At 42.9% G+C, this 22,364-nt stretch overlaps 1 protein-coding gene across 3 annotated transcripts in view; it reads right to left on the bottom strand.

Moving 5' to 3' along the window:
- lars2 (leucyl-tRNA synthetase 2, mitochondrial) overlaps positions 1 to 22,364 on the bottom strand; it is a 41,782-nt gene that overhangs the window by 16,237 nt on the left and 3,181 nt on the right. For all 3 annotated transcript variants that reach the window (XR_003929617.1, XM_030073333.1, XM_030073334.1), the window contains exons 2-12: positions 21,804 to 22,048; positions 20,279 to 20,410; positions 11,390 to 11,481; positions 11,230 to 11,290; positions 11,037 to 11,126; positions 10,560 to 10,703; positions 7,614 to 7,721; positions 5,793 to 5,952; positions 4,085 to 4,189; positions 2,545 to 2,660; positions 1,570 to 1,853 (exon numbers count right to left, since the gene is read on the bottom strand). Coding sequence is in view for 2 of the 3 variants with exons in the window: in XM_030073333.1 (XP_029929193.1) it covers positions 1,570 to 1,853; positions 2,545 to 2,660; positions 4,085 to 4,189; positions 5,793 to 5,952; positions 7,614 to 7,721; positions 10,560 to 10,703; positions 11,037 to 11,126; positions 11,230 to 11,290; positions 11,390 to 11,481; positions 20,279 to 20,410; positions 21,804 to 22,037 (1,526 nt within the window). In the remaining variant the exon portion in view is untranslated. The remainder of the gene's footprint in view (positions 1 to 1,569; positions 1,854 to 2,544; positions 2,661 to 4,084; positions 4,190 to 5,792; positions 5,953 to 7,613; positions 7,722 to 10,559; positions 10,704 to 11,036; positions 11,127 to 11,229; positions 11,291 to 11,389; positions 11,482 to 20,278; positions 20,411 to 21,803; positions 22,049 to 22,364) is intronic.

The following is a 22,364-nucleotide window of genomic DNA, read 5'->3' on the forward strand; positions in this document are numbered from 1 at the left end:
TCACTTCCCATGGAAAACAGGCCTAAATCTGTAGTTTATCTGTGTGAGTACCATGTGAATGTGTGTGTGTGTGTGTGTGTGTGTGTAATCCTCCACTCCTTACCTGTGAATTATGGAGCAACACACACAGCCTGGCTAATCTGAGGCAGGGTTCAGTTGGCAGGCCAATTTACAGTTCTGCAGAGGGCCGGAGACTAGATGAGCGCACAGGAAATGACTTCCTCAAGGACAGATAAAACTCCATTTCTCTCCCCCCTCCTCACCTCCATCACACACTTCCTCCATGTTCCACTCAAACTTTAATTGGACATGGTCGGCAAGTGAAGAGAACAAATTTCCACAGACACTTAACAACGGAGGTGAGATGGAAGAGAGGAGATAACGGCGCCTGCCCGATTATGGCCATCAATCTTCGCTGATGGCAGGAATTTGTGGAAGTGAGTGAACACAATCTGATGACTTGTGCCATCTGTGTGTGAGGGAGCCATTGTTTTAATCAACACGGAGCCGTGACGGCGTGATTAGTCTTGTTCAGAGAGGAATTCCCATGCCAGTGAGGGACGCTGGAGACGGCACCTAATGGGCATTCTGCGTTGTCACACATTTTCAGACACATTCGTTCAGACGACTCACTGTCAAGTCTGCTGACTGCTGTGCGTGTGTTCAAAGGAAAATATGTGTGTGTGTGTGTGTGTGTGTGTGTGTGTGTGTGTGTTTGTGCGTGTGTTTGTCTCAGGGCACAGCTGGCTTATGCAACATCCACCATCATCTCATGCTGCTATTCTCACAGCTGCCACTCATTACATAACCCCATAAGAACAAAAGTATTCATCACACAATTCACACTCTTTTCTCAAAACTCAGTGTACGTGTAAAAGCCGTCACTTGTCTCGGCTAGCCTGCCAGTAGACTAATTTCTCAGCGATGATCCCCTGAGGAAATGCAGGCAGTAGTGAGAAAGATGTCACTAGAAAAGACATAGTTTGTATGTAGAGAGTCGAGGCAGATCATCATCTACAAACAAAAAGCAGAGGATCTCTTCTCACTATCATCTATATTGTGTATATTGTGCAATTAATCTGCAATTAAAAAACGGTTTCTTTTGGCTTCCTCGTGCCTCCGGGGAGGTCAGAGGTCAGGGTCAGCAGAAGAACGGCGAGATTCAGTGTGGAGCACGAGTTTTCTGCTTGAAGGTCAGTCACAGAAATCCCACAGGCAGACACTTATTTCCTCTCATAGATACGTAAAGATAAATTGTTGTCGGGGTTCCCATGATGACCTAATCAAATTCAAGGACGTTGCAAAGACTCTTATGGTCTTGTTTGGGGAAATTCAAGGAAACGTCATTTTGGGACAAGACATGGCGTCAATCAAATTTAGACATCACAGAAGACTTACTTTTTTACTCGTTATCTTGTCAAATCAAGAAATTCAGGTAAAAATATTTAAAACCGCTGCTGTGGCAAAACAAGGAAAAATATTTAAGGTTTTGTTTTATATTTCTCAAATCCACAATCTGCAATCTTCTGTCCAACTGAGGTTTATCAGGTGAGCGTGGCGCGTCCTCACCTGGGACACCGGCAGCTGACCCAGTCATGAGCAGCCTCCAGAGGAGACGCCCCCTTTCCTGTCAGGGAGGGCAGCTTCGGCAGGGTGACAGGGAGCTCCTCCTCAGGGACTGCCACTGGACCGCAAGACCCACAATGCACCACGGGGATGGGTGTGCCCCAGTACCGCTGCCTTGATATCAACCAATCCCTGAGCTTGGAGCTGGTGAGGTGGCCGCCCACTTTTTGCTCTCTGGCCTTCTGGGTGATGGAGTGAAACGCCTGCTCTCTGCTGAGGCCTGTGAACTGGACATTGTCAAGAACAAGGCAATTAAAGGAGTAGTTCACCCAAAAACCATGTATTCTGCATCATTTACTCACACGTTGTCTTGAATGTGGGACAACAAAGTTTTAATCACGTGTCTCATGGAGAATGTTTCAAAAACTACTCATGTCTGTTAGAACGGAGTTGATCGATTTCAACAAACAGAAAAAAAGGATATGAAAACGTCTGTGTCAAATTCTAAAACTCGTTGAGCAGCGTAACCCAGGTTCTGCCTCTCCATTTGTACATTTAGTACCTACCAAATCAATATACTTTGGCTGAAAAACTTGCTTAACAAACGACTTCTGGAAAGTTTGACATTTTGAAACAGACATGTATATCTTTTTTTGCTGCTGTTTGTCGAAGTCGTTGATCATCTCCATGCTGACAGAAATGGCCACACTGTTTCTAACCTTTGTTCTCTGTTAGGCATGGGATTGAATTTGTCTTGGTCACACATGTGAGACATGTTGGGGGGGGTAAATGGTACACGATATATAGTTTTTGGGTGAAGCATTCCTTTAAAGGCGATAACAACTCTTCACCTGTAAATTATTCTATATAAATGATAAAATCATACGTTTTTCTCTGTATTAGGCTTATGCGGTCAGATCGCAGTTTAGTGATCACAAGTGGATTGAGTGTTACTGGCGCTGTGATGTGTTGACAGACCTCCTCAGAGTTGATCAGAGTGTGTGTGCCGTCATCCTGGCTTTTCAGCACGGTGGTCCACTTCAGCCCCAGAGCTCTCGCCACAGACAGGTCCTGCTCACTGCTGTCCGGGATACCTGGGAGACACAGGTGCAGCATGAACATAACACAGACACACACACACACACACATACAGAAACACAAACAACACACACCTACGCACAAGGGATCTCTTGAGTGTGAGAGTGAAGAAAAACTCCCTGTGGTGATGTTAAGCATGTTGTGATGTAACTAATCGCTAACAGCCTCATGGGTTCCACCTCCACCCACTGTGATAATAACACCCCGAGGTCTTACATCATTATGGCATGTGCTCTGTATCATATGCACTTAAAAGACACACACATCACACGACTGCCTGACACCGAGTTACAGTCTCTTTTGCAGCCTACAGCCTAAAGTCTAAGTCTTACTCTACCATTGATTTAAAGCAAATCCCTCTCTAAATCACCTGCTTCTTTTTATCTACATCTGCTACTTTGCGGTTGCTGTGGATTTAAGGAAAATTGGAAAAGGATAATGACTTTTACCTGGATTCACCTTCTGTGTACTTCCTTCACATTTTGTACATTCAGGGTGTAATACCAGCTAAGATATGCGCACACACACACACACACACACACACACACACACACACACACGCACACACACTCAGTGGCCGCTTTATTAGGCACAGCCTCACAATCTAATACACAGTACAGTAATAGAGGTCCTCGTTCAATTCTATGTTTGGCATTGAGCTCATATTTAGTGGTGCTGTTGGATTGGACTGCATTTTATTAAGAGGTGTTTCATATATTCTGTCCCCCCTCATGTATATAAATTAAGGAGGACAAAAAAATAGAAACATCTTTCAGTATAATGTCGTCCAGTACAATACCTCTGCAAGCTACAGCCTCAATAATAAACACAGAATTAAATGTACTTGCTCTCGACAATGTCCAAAAAAAAAAAAAAAAAAAAAATACTGAACATTATAAACTCCATAAAGGCAGAATTTTCAGCAGAGCTGTTGCATTGAATTGCATTGGATTGTACAGGTGGGTTGCATTGTTATGAAGATGCTATGCTATTTATGTTATAATTTTTTTTCTTTTACTTTTATAAAGTTATTGGTATGACACATAGATATTGTGTAGACTTATTTCCAGTAATATGCAGCCTGGAGAATGACACTTTTCAAGCCCCTTGAGGGTTTTTAGGTCATTCTCCCTCATTTCACATTTCCCTTCTAATTTTATTTTGTATCTTTAATAAAGTTTCTCTATAGGTGTAAGTAAGCAAACCAAACCAAACCAACTGTAGCTGATATGTAAATGTACACTGAAATTCGCACACACAAGGTCAATCAAGCAGACAATCAATCTTGGGGACGGGTCAATCAGTGCCAACAAGAGTATGTAAGATGACAAGTAAATCAACACAAAGTGCATCTCAATCCCATATCAGCTACCAAATATTCTTCCTGTGAGATGTGCGCCCACACACACTGACAGCTCACCGATCACAGTGTCGAGATGGCCGTCGAACGCCTCCTTCTGTGAGATGACCAGGGGAATCTCGTGGCCGGTGAGCAGGTTGCGGGCGGTGACCTCGGTGAGGGAGTCTGGAGAGCAGAGGGCAGGGGGCGTGAGAGAGGGAGCAGCCAATTATCAACAATCACTCGCCAGAGAGAGAGAGGGAAGCTCAAGGGAATCCCAATTAACACACACACACACACATACACAGACAGCCCCAGTTACTACAACCCTGCCCTGAGGATAAGTGGGTTAATAAACACGTTTATGTATGGACAGTCACACTGTGCACGTGTCGTCTTTAATAAACAAGGGAAAATGTCTTCACAGAAATTTTAGTACAGGCTGTGCTGCGTTCATTTAACAAAAACAAGCTATGACCTGTCAAAAAAAAAATCTTAATCATAAATGGAAATTGCTAATCCGCTCAGGTTCCATTGGCGGTTCAAGTGGCATTACAGTGCACAAAAACAGTGTAAAAAGAAATCTCCTTATGTTCTTTCCAGTAAGAACTGAATCAATACGGGAGTGTTTATTTACTACTTAAGCAAATACTGCTGCATACACTTTTAGTACAGTATTCCCCCTGGAGGAAAAATGCAGTTTCTCCTTCTTGTTGGCATCCGTTTAACCAGAGCTGACACTGTGAACACAATTTTCTCGCAGGTCGGAAATTGAGACTTGAGTTGAACTGAAAGCAGCATTAAAGCTCATCTCCGCTAGGAGAAAAGAATCATGGGATTTAGGAGAAAATCTGCAGCCATTGTGAAGGTTTATAGTTTGTTCTTTTTGCGCAATAGCACCGGATTTATGCCCTTTTACTAATTAGATAATGTTCAGTAAAGAACACAGGATTTGCTGGAACATCTCATATGTTGCACAGTGATGCAGCATTTCAGACTGAAGCTGTGAAGTATCTCAATATCTCATTCCCGACTGACCTAAATTTGCCTCTTTGGCTTTGTTCAGACTGCAGGCAAATCTGATCCATTTCTGAAATCTGACCACTGGGTTTGATTGTCCACACTGCTTGAAAGTCACCATCAAATCCAATTTGTTTTTTCAGGCACCATCAAGCAATCTGCCTTATTTCACAGGTATGAACATGTATGTGCGCATACAGTAACCGATGGCACATTTTCACAAGTGGAAGCAAAACAAAACGCTGCTGAATGAAAGAAAGTCTCTGCCTATTGCCTGTTTTTTCTGTGTCTTTCCGAGAGCTGCTGTTCTCAGTCTTGCTCAGCGTTTGTTTCTCCCGACACAACTCCACTGTCGTGTCGTGTTGCAAGTCCAAGTGACATTAAGGATAGTCTGAAAACTGTGTTGAGTGGCAAGAGCAGTCGAACTCAGATTAATCTGAAGAAATCTGATCAGCATCACGTTTCAAACTACATAAGAATGCGGCTTAAATCTTTTTTTTTTTTTTTTAATTGGTTTCCATGTGTTTAATTTTTGTTTTTTGTGTATTTGCTGTTTAGACTTGATTTCATCAATCTGATTCCAATCTGGATATGCCGAAAATCAGATTTGGGCCAGCAGTGTGAATAAACTACAAAACAACTATGAAAAGCTGTTGCTAATGAGAAATATTTCCACAAAAATGAATGAAGGAATTAAAATGCTTTTTGCTGCATCAAAAACAATTAATACAGTTATGGATGGGCCTGACGCAGGCAGAGCGCCGCCTACCTCTGCCGGGCTGGAAGTGTTTCTCCAGGGCGGAGCGGACGGAGCTGGTGCCATGCAGCAGTCTGTGGGAGGGCAGGATGGCCAGGTAAGCTGCACCAAACACAGCCTCTGGAGAGGAGGTGTGCGCTGCCAGGGTCTCCCCCGTCTCCTCACTGTTCACCTGGGAGGTGAAGAGGAAAAAAGCAAAGTGAGGACCTTCTGCTTCCATGTGTCAACAGCTGCTCTGCAGCCTCGTTATCGAGGCTGACCAGCTGTCCCGTACGGCTGACCAAGAGCATGAAGAGGCTCAGTCCAAAATCACTCAACCACTCCTGACAAATTATTACATTATTATGTTATTTTTAGGCATCAAAGCCTGTGTTTCTGAAATATTATTCTTAGTGTTTACGTGTTATTTGATATTTTGTTTATAAAATGGATACATAGCATTATGGAATAAGTCACAATCTTGGACTCTGAGGCATAGGAAACAAATAGGTAACTCTCTGATATAATATAGGTACGCAATTAAGTACAAGTAATACAGGTGCTAACATACTAGACGTGTGAATAGTGTTGGTGAGCAGTTTTTCTCTTCTGGAACAATTCAATTCAAATTTGTAAACCACAATTCAAATCAATGATTCAATTCAGTTAGCCCCAAAAATGTATATCCATTTATAAACACATGCAATAATTCAAGGTTATCCGTTTTCTTCTGAAATGTGAAAAAAAGACAAAAGACAACAGAATTACTTGAACAGTATTTATTTTCTGAAAACTTCATTGACAAAAAAGGCCAACATTCATGGTATACTGATCACCATGTTAGATCTTTTCTTTTTGGGAATAAATTCAAAGCATGTCTTATTGATTCAGGCTCAAGGCATAGCGATTCTTTCCACTTATTTCTTTTAGCCTATCAATGCAGTTTAACCATCAGGATTTGTAACTGTAGCAATTAATGAATCATTACACCTCTATAATATATAGTATATAGTCTTATAATGAAGTGACATACTTATTCTAAAGCAGGGTAAAGCTGATATAATGCGATGATCCTAAGTGGATGGTGTGTTAAGCTGTTATAAAAGACATACTAATAGAGATGTTCTGCTCCTCCGGGGATGATTCAGTGAAGACAGCCCTTGACAATATTGAAGATGTAATACAGCACGTTCCTCCTTCCCATCTACTAAATGACCCCTGGTCTTAGTTTTAATTACCCATTCTGCCAGGCTTACATCTGATTTATGAGAAACCACTTCCCACACACACAACACACACATATGCACAAATGCAAGCGCTCTCTCACAGCCTCTAACCCCCCCTCTCAGTGTAAAAATGAATATTTTTTTTGAATTAAGGAACTGACTCGAGCAATAATTTTTGTGATTCTTTTTCAAGGAGAGCTGTATAATAAGGATGATCAGAGAGCTCTCGGCGGGCTTTTTGCAAGCACTCTCTTTGAAATGGCAGGAGTGTGAAGGATTGTAAATATGCCTCCGAGAACACTCAATACAAACTAATTTCTGACATCATTTGTTTGGGTAAATTGCCGCTCGCAGATGGATGCACCCACTGAATGTCACTACCTAGAGAAGATTTCTATGTTTTGGTACATGCTTTCACTTAAAAAAACAAAAAAGACATCTAAAAATCTAAAATAAAGTGAGCAATCAGTGCCTGGGGACCCAAAAAAGGGAGAGGAAAAAGGAACCAGGGTAGGAGAGGGAGAGAGAGAGATGAAGCTAATAGACAAGGCTGACAGATTGAAGGAACTATGAAAGAGAGGTGAATAAGAAAGTGAAAAGAGGCAAGGGGAAGGGAGCTGAGACCCACCTTGAGGCTGAAGTCAAAGTAGCAGCCGGTGCAGTCTCCGATCCAGTTTGCTTGCATGGCTTTGACCCCGTACCACTCTGGGAGGTCTGACAGGGCGTCCAGGAGGGGCTGCAGGACAGAGACACAAGACACAAGTTTACTCCACATTATCGTTTAGTTCGTACAAGTTCGTCAAAAGCTAACTCTCCACTTCACTGCAGAAAAGAGATCATTTTGCTGTACAGAGGAACACAGTACATGGCTATCTGGAATAATGCCACCGACTTCAACTCTGTCACAGAGCATGGCCTTTCAAAGCCCAGCCAATTTATTCAGACAAAGCAGCAGAGCAGACCAGGTCATATTATACAGACAAAGAGGGATTTTCAAAAATCCTGACCTCTACTCGCCCTACTTTCCTGGGTATCACAAAGCAATCGCCTATAAAGTGCTCGCTTTCTCTCTCTCTCTCCTTCTCTCTCTCTCTCTCTCTCACACACACACACACACACACACACAGCAAAACAGTTAGTCTGCATGATTAAAGGAGGCTATGCATATCAACGAGGCTCAGGCCAAAAAGCCACAGCTGGGCTGAGGCCAGAGATGTTACATTTCTCTCTATCTCTCTTTCAATCTGTCACAATCTATTACCCAACTTCTCCCTCACAACGCCTCCCAGCATGCGATACCTCATCACAGCAATATCAATACAAATACCAACACTAACTATACTCATCACTAGCGTGATTGCCGAGAGTGTCAGTTTCTAGACTGTGTGTTTGGTTCAGAGTGGGAGCAAGAAGACATAAATCCTGGTGAATCTGTCAGCAATCTCTGTGTCTCGGAGACTCTAGGAGGCGTCACGGCAAAACAAAAAAATTTTTACCAGTAACAAAGCAAAGCAGGAAAGCAATGATGACACACTAATGATGGTGTTTAAAGTGTGAGGGAGGAAATCTCTTTACTTTTCCTGAAACAGAAAATAAGGTTTGGCACAGAGGCAAGTGCAACAGAGAGATGTACACTAAGGACAGGAGTCTCCATGGCAACAAAGAAAAGCCATAAGAGCAAAAGCATGGTATAGCATGGTATAAAGGAAGGGTGGCAAAGGTTTGTTTGTGTGAGAGACAATATCTATACATAATGATGAGATAGTATATTATACAGCCACAAAAATAAATGCATTTTCCACACTGGTCCTGGGATTTGAATCAGCAACCTTCACGGCACAAGTTTACCACGAAAAATAAACAAGTTGTTTGTCCATGTAGTGTGTCCATGTAAAAACATGTTATTGAATCCACTGCGTTCATATTTGTGCAATACCAAAGGTGAGCAAGTATGTGAACTTTTTAGATGGCAAGGCAGTGTAAGTGGCAGGTGCTATATATGCAGAAGTCCAACATGTGTGATTATGCATGAAATTGAAAACTGTGTTTTGCAACTCTGCATTCTGCACTCCTCGCACGGAAGAAAATCATCTTCGGAGTAATATGCACTCGCCTGTGTCCTAGATGGAAAAATATGGCTCCATTTGCACAAGAAACAGCTGCGAGCAAGACATGGACCCTCACGACCATTCAGTGTTGTCTAAATTTAATGTTGCTGAACATACTTACTGACATGTGCATGCAGTCACAGACTGTGCATGCACACACACACACATAGGAATCACAGGCCAATTACAGCACTCGGGCGTGCCACACTGAATTTTGACACCGAGCTGTCCTCCTTTCTCTCATTCTCTCTTTCTCACTTCTTTCCTTGACACCTCTTCCATCCTTCCCACTTCTCCGTTCAGAGAAAATTAGAAATGCAGGAACGCACGGTCGCAGCAGGCCACTTCCACCTCCATTCACACCTCTGACATGGGCACACATGGGCGAGCAAAGCACTGCTGCTGAAACTGGCGTGTTTCTGATTGTGCAAAAAATGATTTTCATTGCAACGACAAAATTAGCAAGGAATTTCGCCTTACTCTTAACTATGGTGCACTGCCTCCTCCTCTCTGCAACTGCTGCCAATTAATTTATCACATTATTTGAAGGTAATAAAAACATAATATTCATTAGATTCATAATTTACTTTCAAATTATTAATCAACTCAGTGGTTCCCAAAGTGGGGTCTGAGGACCACCAGGGTCCCTGGCAGGGTTCCAGCTGATGCTCAGCAACATGAGGTTTTGCATTATGGAGCTTATTTTGTACAGAAATTTCACTGTAGATTTACTCCTCTACCCACAACATCAAGACTTAATATGTAAATATTAAAAGTCATATCTAACAACAAAAATATTCCCTGATGGAGACAAGTGCAGGGTGTAATGCATATTTATCTAGGAGTCCTTAAAATGAAAATGTTTGTGCCGATTTAGATTAAGTCATTTGCTTGGCAAATGGACTTTGGGTCAGTTCTATCTAACTGCATCACAGTGTGCCTGCATGCAACATCAAACTGGCTCAGTGCTGAGTATACAAAGCCTAACCTAGTCGCCCTGCTCATCATGTGTGTGTCAGCCTGCCTGCCTGTGTAACAACACACATGTATATATTGTATGTAAAAGGCATACAGTAACTCCTCCTGTGGGTGACTCATATAAATTTCAATAAGTCCAGAGGGGGTAATTTCAGCAAGCTGTGTGACTGTTCATCTCAGTGCTGGGAGGGTGAAGGTTTCTCATCAGCCGGCGGCAACTCTGCTGGTCTCTCTCCTTGGCCTGTGGAGGCCAGGCTACAAATGACGGTCTCCAGGGGTCTGATTGCAGAACCAGAGCCAGGGAAGCAGGGTTGCTGCCGCTGCCGCCTGAAGTGCCAACCATGATTGACATTAGCAGGGTCTGCTGCTCACCCTCACCCTTGTAAAAGCTGCAGGCCAGCCAATCAGGCACCACTTGCCATGTGCACACATATCCGCGAACACACAGGAGGGATGCACATGTACACACACACGCCAAAGAGCCCCACCTTGGCATAGTTTGTGGTCTTGATGAACCATTGTCTGAGCAGCTTCTGTTCCACGAGAGCGCCAGACCTCCAGGAGCGACCGTTTTCATCCACCTGCTCATCAGCCAGCACTGTCTGGTCCACAGGGTCCCAGTTCACCACGGCCTGGGCACACACACACACACACACAAACACACACACACACACACACACACACACACACACACATAATGAAAAAGAATTCTGGCATAGCTCAGGAAGTAGCATGAATTCAATAGCCCCCACACCCTTTTCAAGGTCGTCCCAATTCATTAAACATAATCCACAGGTTCAAGCAAAATTCTCTCCTATTCCTTTCACTCATTTCTTTCCAAGAGTCATGGGTGGGCTGTCTCTATGGCTCCTGAGGCTTTCAAGGACATCACACATTAAAATCTTCCTTCCAAAATAAAACCGGAATATGTTTTTATTTTTATTAAATCTCAATGGCCATCCTACCTCTTTCTGATAGGCCAGTCCTGCTTTGAAGAGCTTGACAAACAGGTACTGGGTCCACCTGTAGTAGTCCGGAAGACAAGTGGTCACTTCCTGTCAAGAAATCAGTGGTGTTCGGTATCAAATACATACACCAGTGAGCCACACAGATTCAAAGCTAACCTAAAGGTGCTGATCAGCTCCTCTGTCTACTCACCCGGTCCCAGTTAAAGCAAAGCCCCAGGCTGTCTAGCTGCTCCCGCATGGCCTGGATGTTACTGAGGACAGAGACGCATTGGGGTAATGTAAGGTGGGGAACTCAGAAGGAATGAGAGAATGGTTAAAGCCGATGAGAAATGATCTAATATTGCATGTACCTTTTAGTCCATTCCTCTGGGTCGAGACCTCTCTCAATGGCTGCGTTCTCTGCTGGAAGTCCAAAGGCATCCCAGCCCATCGGGTTCAGCACCTGTGAATGTGAGCAGGAGTGCTGCATCAGGCCTAGCTGAGGTCTTTACACCCGAGCCCACGTTTGGCCCGTTGGTCACATTAACCAATGTGGGATGACAGAATTGATGACAAAATCCTCTGCACTGAACATGCTACTGCTTTCGCATACTTTATGTTAGGTAATCACTGGTGATTAGCATTTGCCTAAAAGTGAGAAAATGAGAATCTGTGCTGGCTCTTAGGCTGGGTGACACATTCATTTTATTGACAAGTGTCAAAACATGACGTAAAGGGAACTGGTAAAATCAAACAGATGCACTTTCAACTGCAAAACAATGCTGATCCCAGGAAAACTGTAGAGCTTGTTTTACACAGGAAGGGAGCAAAGCTAGCCAGCCAGCTCAACTTTATTTGTGCAATTCATAATGGACTTCGGTGATGATCAAGACTGACACAGTGTTTTCAGAAATTATAAATCTGCAGGACAAATAATACAAATCAATAAATTCGCACAGACCATTGCAGATCCTGGATATGAACTATATATGTCCAAAACTCTTTAATCTTTCTAGTGCCACTGTCAAGTAAAATTCAGGCTGTTTTGGGGATATTTCCAGCTGTTGTTCACTGACAGCACATGTCCCATTTACTTAACATAATGCATATAAAAGCTTTAGCAGCATTAATTGTTAGGTCAGGTGACTGATGAGCTAAACGATGCAGTCTTTTAACAACAAGCGGACTGTACTAAACAGTGTGTGACAGAGATGATGATGATGCTCATATACAGTACAGGCCAAAAGTTTGGACACACCTTCTCATTCAATGCGTTTACTTTATTTTCATGACTATTTACACTGTAGATTCTCACTGAAGGAATCAAAACTATGAATGAACACATGTGGAGTTATGTACTTAACAAAAAAGGTGAAATAACTGAAAACATGTTTTATATTCTAGTTTCTTCAAAATAGCCACCCTTTGCTCTGATTACTGCTTTGCACACTCTTGGCATTCTCTCGATGAGCTTCAAGAGGTAGTCACCTGAAATGGTTTTCACTTCACAGGTGTGCCTTATCAGGGTTAATTAGTGGAATTTCTTGCTTTATCAATGGGGTTGGGACCATCAGTTGTGCTGTGCAGAAGTCAGGTTACTACACAGCCGACAGCCCTATTGGACAACTGTTAAAATTCATATTATGGCAAGAACCAATCAGCTAACTAAAGAAAAACGAGTGGCCATCGTTACTTTAAGAAATGAAGGTCAGTCAGTCCGGAAAATTGCAAAAACTTTAAATGTGTCCCCAAGTGGAGTCGCAAAAACCATCAAGCGCTACAACGAAACTGGCACACATGAGGACCGACCCAGGAAAGGAAGACCAAGAGTCACCTCTGCTTCTGAGGACAAGTTCATCCGAGTCACCAGCCTCAGAAATGGCAAGTTAACAGCAGCTCAGATCAGAGACCAGATAAATGCCACACAGAGTTCTAGCAGCAGACCCATCTCTAGAACAACTGTTAAGAGGAGACTGCGCCAATCAGGCCTTCATGGTCAAATAGCTGCTAGGAAACCACTGCTAAGGAGAGGCAACAAGCAGAAGAGATTTGTTTGGGCCAAGAAACACAAGGAATGGACATTAGACCAGTGGAAATCTGTGCTTTGGTCTGATGAGTCCAAATTTGAGATCTTTGGTTCCAACCGCCGTGTCTGTGAGACGCAGAAAAGGTGAACGGATGGATTCCACATGCCTGGTTCCCACTGTGAAGCATGGAGGAGGAGGTGTGATGGTGTGGGGGTGTTTTGCTGGTGACACTGTTGGGGATTTATACAAAATTGAAGGCACACTGAACCAGCATGGCTACCACAGCATCCTGCAGTGACATGCCATCCCATCCGGTTTGCGTTTAGTTGGACGATCATTAATTTTTCAACAGGACAATGAGCCCAAACACACCTCCAGGCTGTGTAAGGGCTATTTGACCAAGAAGGAGAGTGATGGAGTGCTGCGGCAGATGACCTGGCCTCCACAGTCACCGGACCTGAACCCAATCGAGATGGTTTGGGGTGAGCTGGACCGCAGAGTGAAGGCAAAGGGGCCAACAAGCAGTAATCAGAGCAGGGTGGCTATTTTGAAGAAACTAGAATATGTAATTATGTACTTTTTTTGTTAAGTACATAACTCCACATGCGTTCATTCATAGTTTTGATTCCTTCAGTTAGAATCTACAATGTAAATAGTCATGAAAATAAAGAAAATGCATTGAATGAGAAGGTGTGTCCAAATTTTTGGCCTGTACTGTACATCATCGGTATCAGTACCAGCCAATATTGGCTTTAAAATTACGATAAGAGTATGCATAATAATATGTTAATTCCTCTACAGGAAAGACTTGATGCTCTCTGCAGTTAAGTTGGAAAAAACACGTGCACATATCTGCAATTAGCAAAAAAAAATTGGAAAACATCTGCTTATCGGATATTGGCAAAAATTCTAATATCCAGCATTCCTATCTAGAAGGCAATCCACAAAATGGTGTTGCTACACTAACCCCACACCATAATGCATGTTTCCTTCAGGGATCTTACCTCCCATATAACACACTTTGCTTAATATATGCAGAGTGACAACATATTTTGATGTAATTGCGGTTGCTACAGAAAGTGAATGTGTGATAGTGAAAGAGAAAGTGAACACACAGCGGGGCTCAGGGTGGAGGGCAGTAATGGGGTTCAAGCCCCCTTTTAGCATCCGCATCATGAGGAAGTGACAGCTTTAAATTTTCGTCCATTAACATCTAAACAACTGAACATAGATGTCGTTTTTGGAGTCACTGAAAACACCAAGCTCTTTGTAATGTCATTCCCAAGCAGCAGCATCTTCTGTCACATGGTCTGGTTGCTCCATTTCTCCCTCTCTACCTTGGAACCTCAGCAATTTTTGCCCCTTGCAACACAACGCTCCCACATACAGTAAATGTATTCCCTGCCTCCAGCATGCTTGTGTGTCTGTCTCCGTGCCAGTCTCGTGACGTCAACCAAAGATGATGTCTCTCTCACCTGTATTAATTTGGTTTAGCTCTTTGAGTGTTTCTCATATCACCAAGAAAGGAACAAGATAAAGGGAGAAGTGGAAAAGATGAGTGAAGTCAAGGAGAGAAGAATCAGAGCGAAAAAGAGGTGAGGACTGGAGAGGATCATTGTGCTGACTCCAACCGGTCTGATGTTTCAGACGAATCCGTATCCTTGGTAACTAGCTGGGCCTCATTTGTAAAGCCCTGTGCTGGATGGCATTAGCCTAAGTGAGCACGGCACAGCAGACGAGTCTGTCTGCTGAGAAACATAGACACACTGAAAGTGAGACAAAAGCCAGAGATTGCCTACGTAAATTAAAAAAAAAAAAAAAAAAAAAAAAAAAAAAAAAAAAACATGCCGCTCATTAAAATTGATTCGGTACTACACTGTTTCTTCAGTGTAAATAGTCCATTAAAGCAAAAGAGAAATGATGAGCTGTTGCTACGGGGACTGTCTGTGATGGACAGGCTGCATTAGTGAGCTCAATTCGTGAAGTTCAAAGAGAAGTGGCAGAGGCACATTATCATTTCACTGCTAATAGCTGCAGTTCCTCTCATCCTCAGGTCCACACAACGCATGAAAACTCCCCCAACTCTAACCTTCAAAGACGCATTCCTGAGCGGGGATTACCAGCACTTACATTTCAGGACATGAGTGACAAGAGGCGGTGGGAAGAGGGCGCAAGAGCGGGTCCAGGGTGACTTTACATCGACCTGTCTAAGGTGGAGCGAGTAAATGCCAAGTTGAGACGCATCTATCAATACACTTATCTCAGCCACTCAGTTTGCAGACAGGGAGGACTGAAATGCCAAGGGACTGATTTGAGCGCAGCGTCCGCCCACACAGCCCCACCCAGAGGCTCCACTCCATTTATGAGGGGCAGCTTTAAAACATAACTCTGGCAATGTCCTATTTTCTCATCATTTCCCATCAGACCAACTCATTCTGACCAAATTCATATCAATTGCTAGAGCTAGTACAGCTACTTATGTCTTGCTGGCTTGAGTGCATGGTTTTCAAATGCAATCCTACAGTTCAGTGCTTCTCCACCCTGGTCCATGAGACCCAGACCACTGTTGGTTTTCATTCTAGCCATCAAATCGGGAACTATTTTACACATGGGTTGCCAGAAAAATGCAATTTATTAGCTGGCAGGAGAGAGAACCAGCAGTACTGTATACGCTGACTACTGAAGATGAGAATAAAGAGACATGGCTATAAAGGCAAAGGACAATCCAATACAAATTAACCCCAACATGAATCCTGTCTTTTTGAATACAGGCCTATGTGCACTCAAAATATAAGGACGAATATATGTTTAATGCATTGTATTGGCAAATTTTAATCACTGACAAATACCAAGTATCAGTCAGATGCAATGCTTTCACTGAAAAGTGTAGGTTGGAATAAATTTGAAGGCTAGTGGACAAAATAATTGAGAAAAAAAAGTTTTTGTGCCAAAAAAAAAGAGTAAGATGAAGACGTTCTTTTCTTTTCTGCTTTCATTTCTGACACATTTTTCATGGCTTTTGGGACTGGACACCAATAACAATAGTAGTATCGGTGCATTACTATCTTTATTTTCATCACTTTACAAACTAATCTGAACAGGGAGCTATAGCACCGGCTAGCATAAAAACTGCATGAGAAAGGCCGGACCTCAGGTAATTTTCATCCTTTTGCTGAAATGCCAGACAGAGCACACAACCGGTGTGTTGAAAAACACATGGTTTGGCTGCTTTTGGAATTTACCGTCGAGCTGCACACCATGCCGAGCAAAATATAAGTAGCTCTGTGGTAGAGGATAAAGAATCCAGCCACATTTGAATAAGAAAGGCCAGACAATTTCCCAAGGCTGTATATGAACACCACTGGATAATTAGCCACATGAGGATCTTCCTGCATGGCCACTGGTTGATTTTAAGGTTTTATACCCTTCATACAGGGCTGATGCTATTTTCGCTTGATGTTCGAACGCTGAGGAATGCTTTGCAGAACCATGTTGGTTTTATCAATAAATTGTATGGTCTTTTTTACTCCAGTGTTGCTGAATTTTTTATTCTCACCTGTTTTTTCCTCATGCACCTAGAGTACTACGAAGTTGTGCCTGGGCTCTCTAGTGGAACAACTGACAAATGATCACTATTATGTAAAAAAAAAAAAAAAAAAAAAAAACTGGTCTAGGTAGAAGATAGACAGAATTATACTTTATGAGAAGAAAGCCAAGTCTCACGGTTAAAATATTGAAAACCAGAAAACATCTACAGTGTGATGGTTGACAATGTGTAACTTCCTTAATTACCTAGTGAATAAAACTGTGTGTGCATACAGTGGAGCGCCGTTCTCTTCCTGACAGATGCTGGAAGAAAGCAGACTGCTGGGGAGCGAGCAGTCGGCAGTCATGTGAAACCACGGCTGGGGACACTGAGTGATGTAGTTTGGGAGTCTCTCTTCAGGTGAGGGAGACACACCGCTTAGTCTGAGCAAAATCCACCAGGAAAAGAAACTGGTTTATGGTGAAATACGGATGGGACAGTGTCTTTTACTGTGCGTGTGCTGCGTGTTTGTGAGTTTCTGAAGGTTTAACCAGTATAAGTCAGCGCAAAGCTACAGCTTAATCACAAAAAAACAAACGGACAAATTTTGGAAACCTGCACCTACGCATGCCACCACATGTGCCTACAAACAGTCATCAATAGTCAAAAACACCTCACTGCAGTCATCGCTGACACATGCCCAATTTTAGGGAAATAAAGGAGGAGTTCGCCCAAAATACCAGAAGCATATTTGCCATAAGCTTTCCAGTCGCCCTTCACCCAAATACAATGGTGCTGGATAGATATCCTCAAAAATCAACATGTAAAAACTCAGCAGCAACAGCTATTTCAAAAGCAGTGACACAGATATGTGCCGTAATTATGCATAAGTAAGTTTTGGTGGGAACGACTTCCTGCCAGAGAGCAGTGACAAACAGTATCCATCCACTTTTACTTCAGAATTCGCTAGTGTTCTTTATCAGGAAATAGTTCCCAACAAAAGTCTTTATCCCAGAGGAGCGAGTGTCTGTCTATATTTTTGATGACTTGAGCTCCAAGTTTCAGGTTGAAGTTTATTTAGAGGCTAAAGTCACTGCTTACAGAAAACCCCCACAGATGGATCAAGGAAATATGGAAGAACCACAGAGAGTGGACAACCCGTCATGGACAGACAGGTGTGCAGTAGGTGGCCAAACCACAAACAATACAGCTGAATTACAAAAGAAAACACACAAAATAAAAGACAATAAAAGCAGCAGGAGGCCTTGACCGAGGCAGGTGACACAGCCACAAGGCCGCCACAAACAGCCAGGAAGAGGAGGATGAAGAGGATGAGGGGGATGAAGAGAATGGGAGGTAGGAGGAGTGCAAGGGGGATTGGAGGAGGAGTGGAGGGGGGTCGGGGTTACACCTGGAAGGAAGACAGTCTCACAACCAAAGACCATCATGCCCCATGGGTGTGGGGTGCTGGGAGACAGGGAAGTTTTTTTTTTTTTTTTTTTAAAGATGTAGACCATCATGTTTATCACTGTTCCTCTCCAATTTGCCTCCTCTGGTCTATGGGACCTCTAACTCCCTATCCGTTTCCCTGTCATCTGGGCAGGGAGATGTACTCATTACAAAGCAATGATGGGAGACATGTTACTATGACACACTCGCTACCAGCAACACTTTGTCAAGGCCCATTAACCTATCTCAATAAAGTCTTCAATAAAGAGAGGAGAGGAGAGGAAAGGAAAGGAGGAGAGGACAACGGACAGCAGCTGCTGGCTGTCACACCGGCTTCAGTGATTCATCATCGCAAAGACAAGGATGGATGATGCAGCGGCAAAGACAGAGGAAAAGAAAAGGGCTAAACATAGGTCGTCACCGAGTGTGTGGGTGACTGCATGAGCAAGATTTGGCTGACATACACTGGTCACCGCTTTTCGAGAGAGATGTGTGTGTCATCCCCAGTTCACAGGAAACTGATTGTAAACACAGTAGTAATAAAATAAAATACAATAAATTAAAATAAAATGACGGAGCCTCGATATTGCTTACATCTTTGATTTGAAACAAAGCATCAACACAGCAAGGATGAGATGCAGAGAATGAAACCCGCTTTCAGTCTCTCTGTTGGCACGCCACATCAGAGAGCTGGGTATGCTCTCACTGGTTTGTTGATGCAGCAAATACAAACAACCATGTCTCAAAAAAACAGCTAGTAATTTACATAGCATGGTGATCGCATCAGGTGCTTTTGCCATTAGGTCCCACCAAGCCTCAAAGCCAGACACAGCTCACCTTTGGCTAAAAACCTTGTGCCTCCCACATGTCCAATTTTCAGGAACCAAGAAAACATTTTTTGTTTTCAAACTGATGATCATTCGTTGCTGATTTTATCTAATGAGGGTTCATAAACTCAAGGGATCATGACCAAAAGTGGAGTTTTCACTTGACAAGGTAAGAGGATACATTATTGATCCCTGCCAGAAAATTCGTTTGTTGCATCAAAACGATAAAAAGTAAGACCATATAAAATCAAGCTATAGACAAATATAAACAATGTACACAATATGCAAATGTGCACCGCATTCACATCATATAGTCTTCAGAAGTCCACAGATGGTACCATGCATACAGGGAAATGGCAGTGTGAATAATGCCTGTGTATTATCATCTGTGTACAGTTAGAGCATCAAACAGGAAACTGATATGCATGAAAAAATGAGAAAAAAGGTGTGCAGAGAAGCAACAACAATACCTTATCTTGCACCATTGTGTGATATTATGAACATGAATGAGTGTCTGTCAACTAGAGATAAGAGCAAGAGCAAATCTGTGATGTCATTGAGAGATTAGGAGAGGCTTAGGAGAGCTGGACTGACAGTAAATGAGTGGCTGACTAGGTGAATACTGCCACAGCACAGGATGATGGTTTTACTGCCAAAGTGATCAAATCAGGCTTAAAACCTGTAACCTGGTCATGAAATAACTCTCACTTGAGTGTACACTTGAGTCTACAACTCCACAAATTAGTGGGGTCAGTGATTCATGCTCAAGTCTATTGACCAAACTGCCTGAATGTGAAAAATAAAAGTGCAATCCACTTGACACTCGAGTGTGAGTTTTGCACAGAGGTAAGAGGACAGCCTTGAGCCAAAAACTGCTCTTCTAAGTTCTTCTGATGACGAGACGGCCTTTGTGATTCTGACAGAAACGTCAATATATGTCTGAGCCATAATGATCTTGGCAACAGCATCTTCTGAGCAACAGATAAAGAGAAAGTCATGGGATAAGCAACCTTGGCTCTTCTACACTGCTATACACGCTTGAGGGCCTGAGTTGTGACAGTGAAGTCGCATGGGACGTGGAAAATCAGCGTAAAAAGAAAACAAAAAAAAAAGACACTTGGTGAGACACATGACACATAAAAACAAAAGGATGAACCTGAAGACAAATCAAAAGTTTTGAGCTTCAAGTCATAGCTGGATTAATAACATTCCTCATCTCTTATCTTCTGAGAAGAGACACTTAAGTAAGACAAAGACAACATCATTAGCCTAAAGCTTAATAACCAGTCTACTTTCCAATCTAAGCACTTAAGTCAAAATGAAAATGCCGCAGGCTTAATTTAATTTAAATTCAGGCGCTGCACGTTTTAACTCGGCTTGTTAGTGGAGATGAGGCAGTGATGGCGGCAAGGCTGATAAAAACAGACGCACCTGATGCCCTCTCATTCTCTGGAAGTGGCCAATCGTGTCACTGATGGTGTACACACGCACATGGCCCATGTGGAGGCGCCCCGATGGGTATGGAAACATGGAGAGGACATAAAACTTCTTCCTGCGGGAACCCTAGGAAGAGGAACAGGTTGTCAAAATACACGACTTAAACAATATCATATGACAAGATGATAAAACATTTAAAAAAGAGGGAGCAAGGCTGATCTTGGACTTCTATAAGACTGTAATGACATACAATAACCCATAGAGGAGAACAGAAGCATAAACAAAGGTAAGTGTTTACTGTTCAAGGCTATTTATGCAGAAAGAGCTGAAAAGTGAGATCCTACACTCCCTATTCATTAAGACCGACAGGCTACAATAAAAGCATGAACATTTTTTTCTCCATTGCAAGTCGGGTTTCTGAATAAGTCCTTTGCAAAAGCAATCAGGAAAAACAGTCCCAGAGAGAGATGCCGCATTAACCTGCTGAGGTCACAACAAGACTAATCACTCACCAGTCAACACGGAGCAACATCTTAAAGAGAAGTGCGACTGACGCTGGCTCATGATGCATTATGGGCCTTTCACACATCCCGATTACAGTGTCATATTCTACGACCCAGCAGCATTGGTTATGAATGGTTTACTTTATGGTCACAACATGGTTACCACAGCAACACAGTAAGAGCTGGTAAGGCCCAGCCATACATGATTATAGAAAACCTGAGCCATGAATTTTTCAACAAATGAACTCGGAGCATGGCTGTCATGAATCTCTCTGATCACTGACTGATTAGGCTATTTAATCAGCCGGGACTCTGGGTCGACTGTGAGCTGCAAGGGCCAGAGCCGGTGGGAACTGTTTGGAAGGGATGCGTAATGACCTTTGGTAGGTGATTCAGCTAAATTCAATAAAAGGCTAACGGTGCTTTTAATAAATGTGCATATTTTCAACACTCCTCCATTAGACAGTCTCTCAATGGAATGTATTTCTCCAAGCTGACGGTATGCTTAGCCAAAAATTGATTGGTGTAACAGCGGGTTTAGACTTAAGCTTCCCTTTTCATTTATTTAAAGGAACAGTTCACACAAAGTAAAAAATATACCACAACCTCCCCTGTCCCCCGGTACCCCAATGCAATAGGGCTGGGAGAATATTCTTCTGTGGAGCTCAAACTATCAAAAATTTACATGTGAAAAACTCAATCGCAATTGCAAGAATGAATTAGAAGTTGACAATTGCAGTTTGCTGGCGTTTCTTGACTGGAAATTGCTCCTAATGAAACCGTACACACCCATCTGGCTCCATTGTTTTGTGGTTCGGAAACCATCGGGATAGACAGCTTACTAGGGATAAGTGGGAAAAATACCTTTTTGTATCTGAGGGAACTGTTCTTTTAATATTACTGACAGTTTTTTTTAACAGTATGAGGGATCTTCATTTACATAAGCATTGTGTCACCAAGATAATGACTGTGGTTAGTTCATAAGGTCAACAGCAATGTAACAAAGGCCCTCTGACCTCCTCCAGCGTGTCCCTCCGCCACTGCTCCATGATGCGAGGGTGCCACCACTGCTCTACTTTTCGTCTCGTTTCTGTTCGATAGTCCTTCTCCCATACTCCCGTGTCACTGAACAGTGTGCGCGTGCCGGGGATCAGAAGGCGGGGTGCAGGTCTCGGGACAGCACCCCCGAGTCGTCCACACTGGGCCAAAGCCAGCGGGTGCAGCGCCAGCCTCCTCACAGACACCTGCATGATTCTGTCACCTGACACAAAGACAAACATTATGAGCTGGTAGGCAGACGGCCCGGCGGGTCAGTGGGGTTGTGGGGTCGTAACTAACAGCGAGTTACTTACCTCAAGTGTTTTGTCAACAGGTAAGCACCAAAAATACAGGAAACACAAGCTCTTTGTCCAAGTGTACAAAACAAAATGCAATATTTAGCTGCAATTATCCACCAGGGTTACGGATGTGATGATTTATTCATTGCCATAATGCATCAATTATACATTCTGTCCATTAAAATACATCAATCTGTTCCAAGAAATAAACAGAATAAATTGCTCTGACCGCAGTGTGAA

The sequence above is a fragment of the Myripristis murdjan genome, chromosome 16, assembly GCF_902150065.1.
Source record: "Myripristis murdjan chromosome 16, fMyrMur1.1, whole genome shotgun sequence".
NCBI classification, from domain to species: Eukaryota; Metazoa; Chordata; class Actinopteri; order Holocentriformes; family Holocentridae; genus Myripristis; species Myripristis murdjan.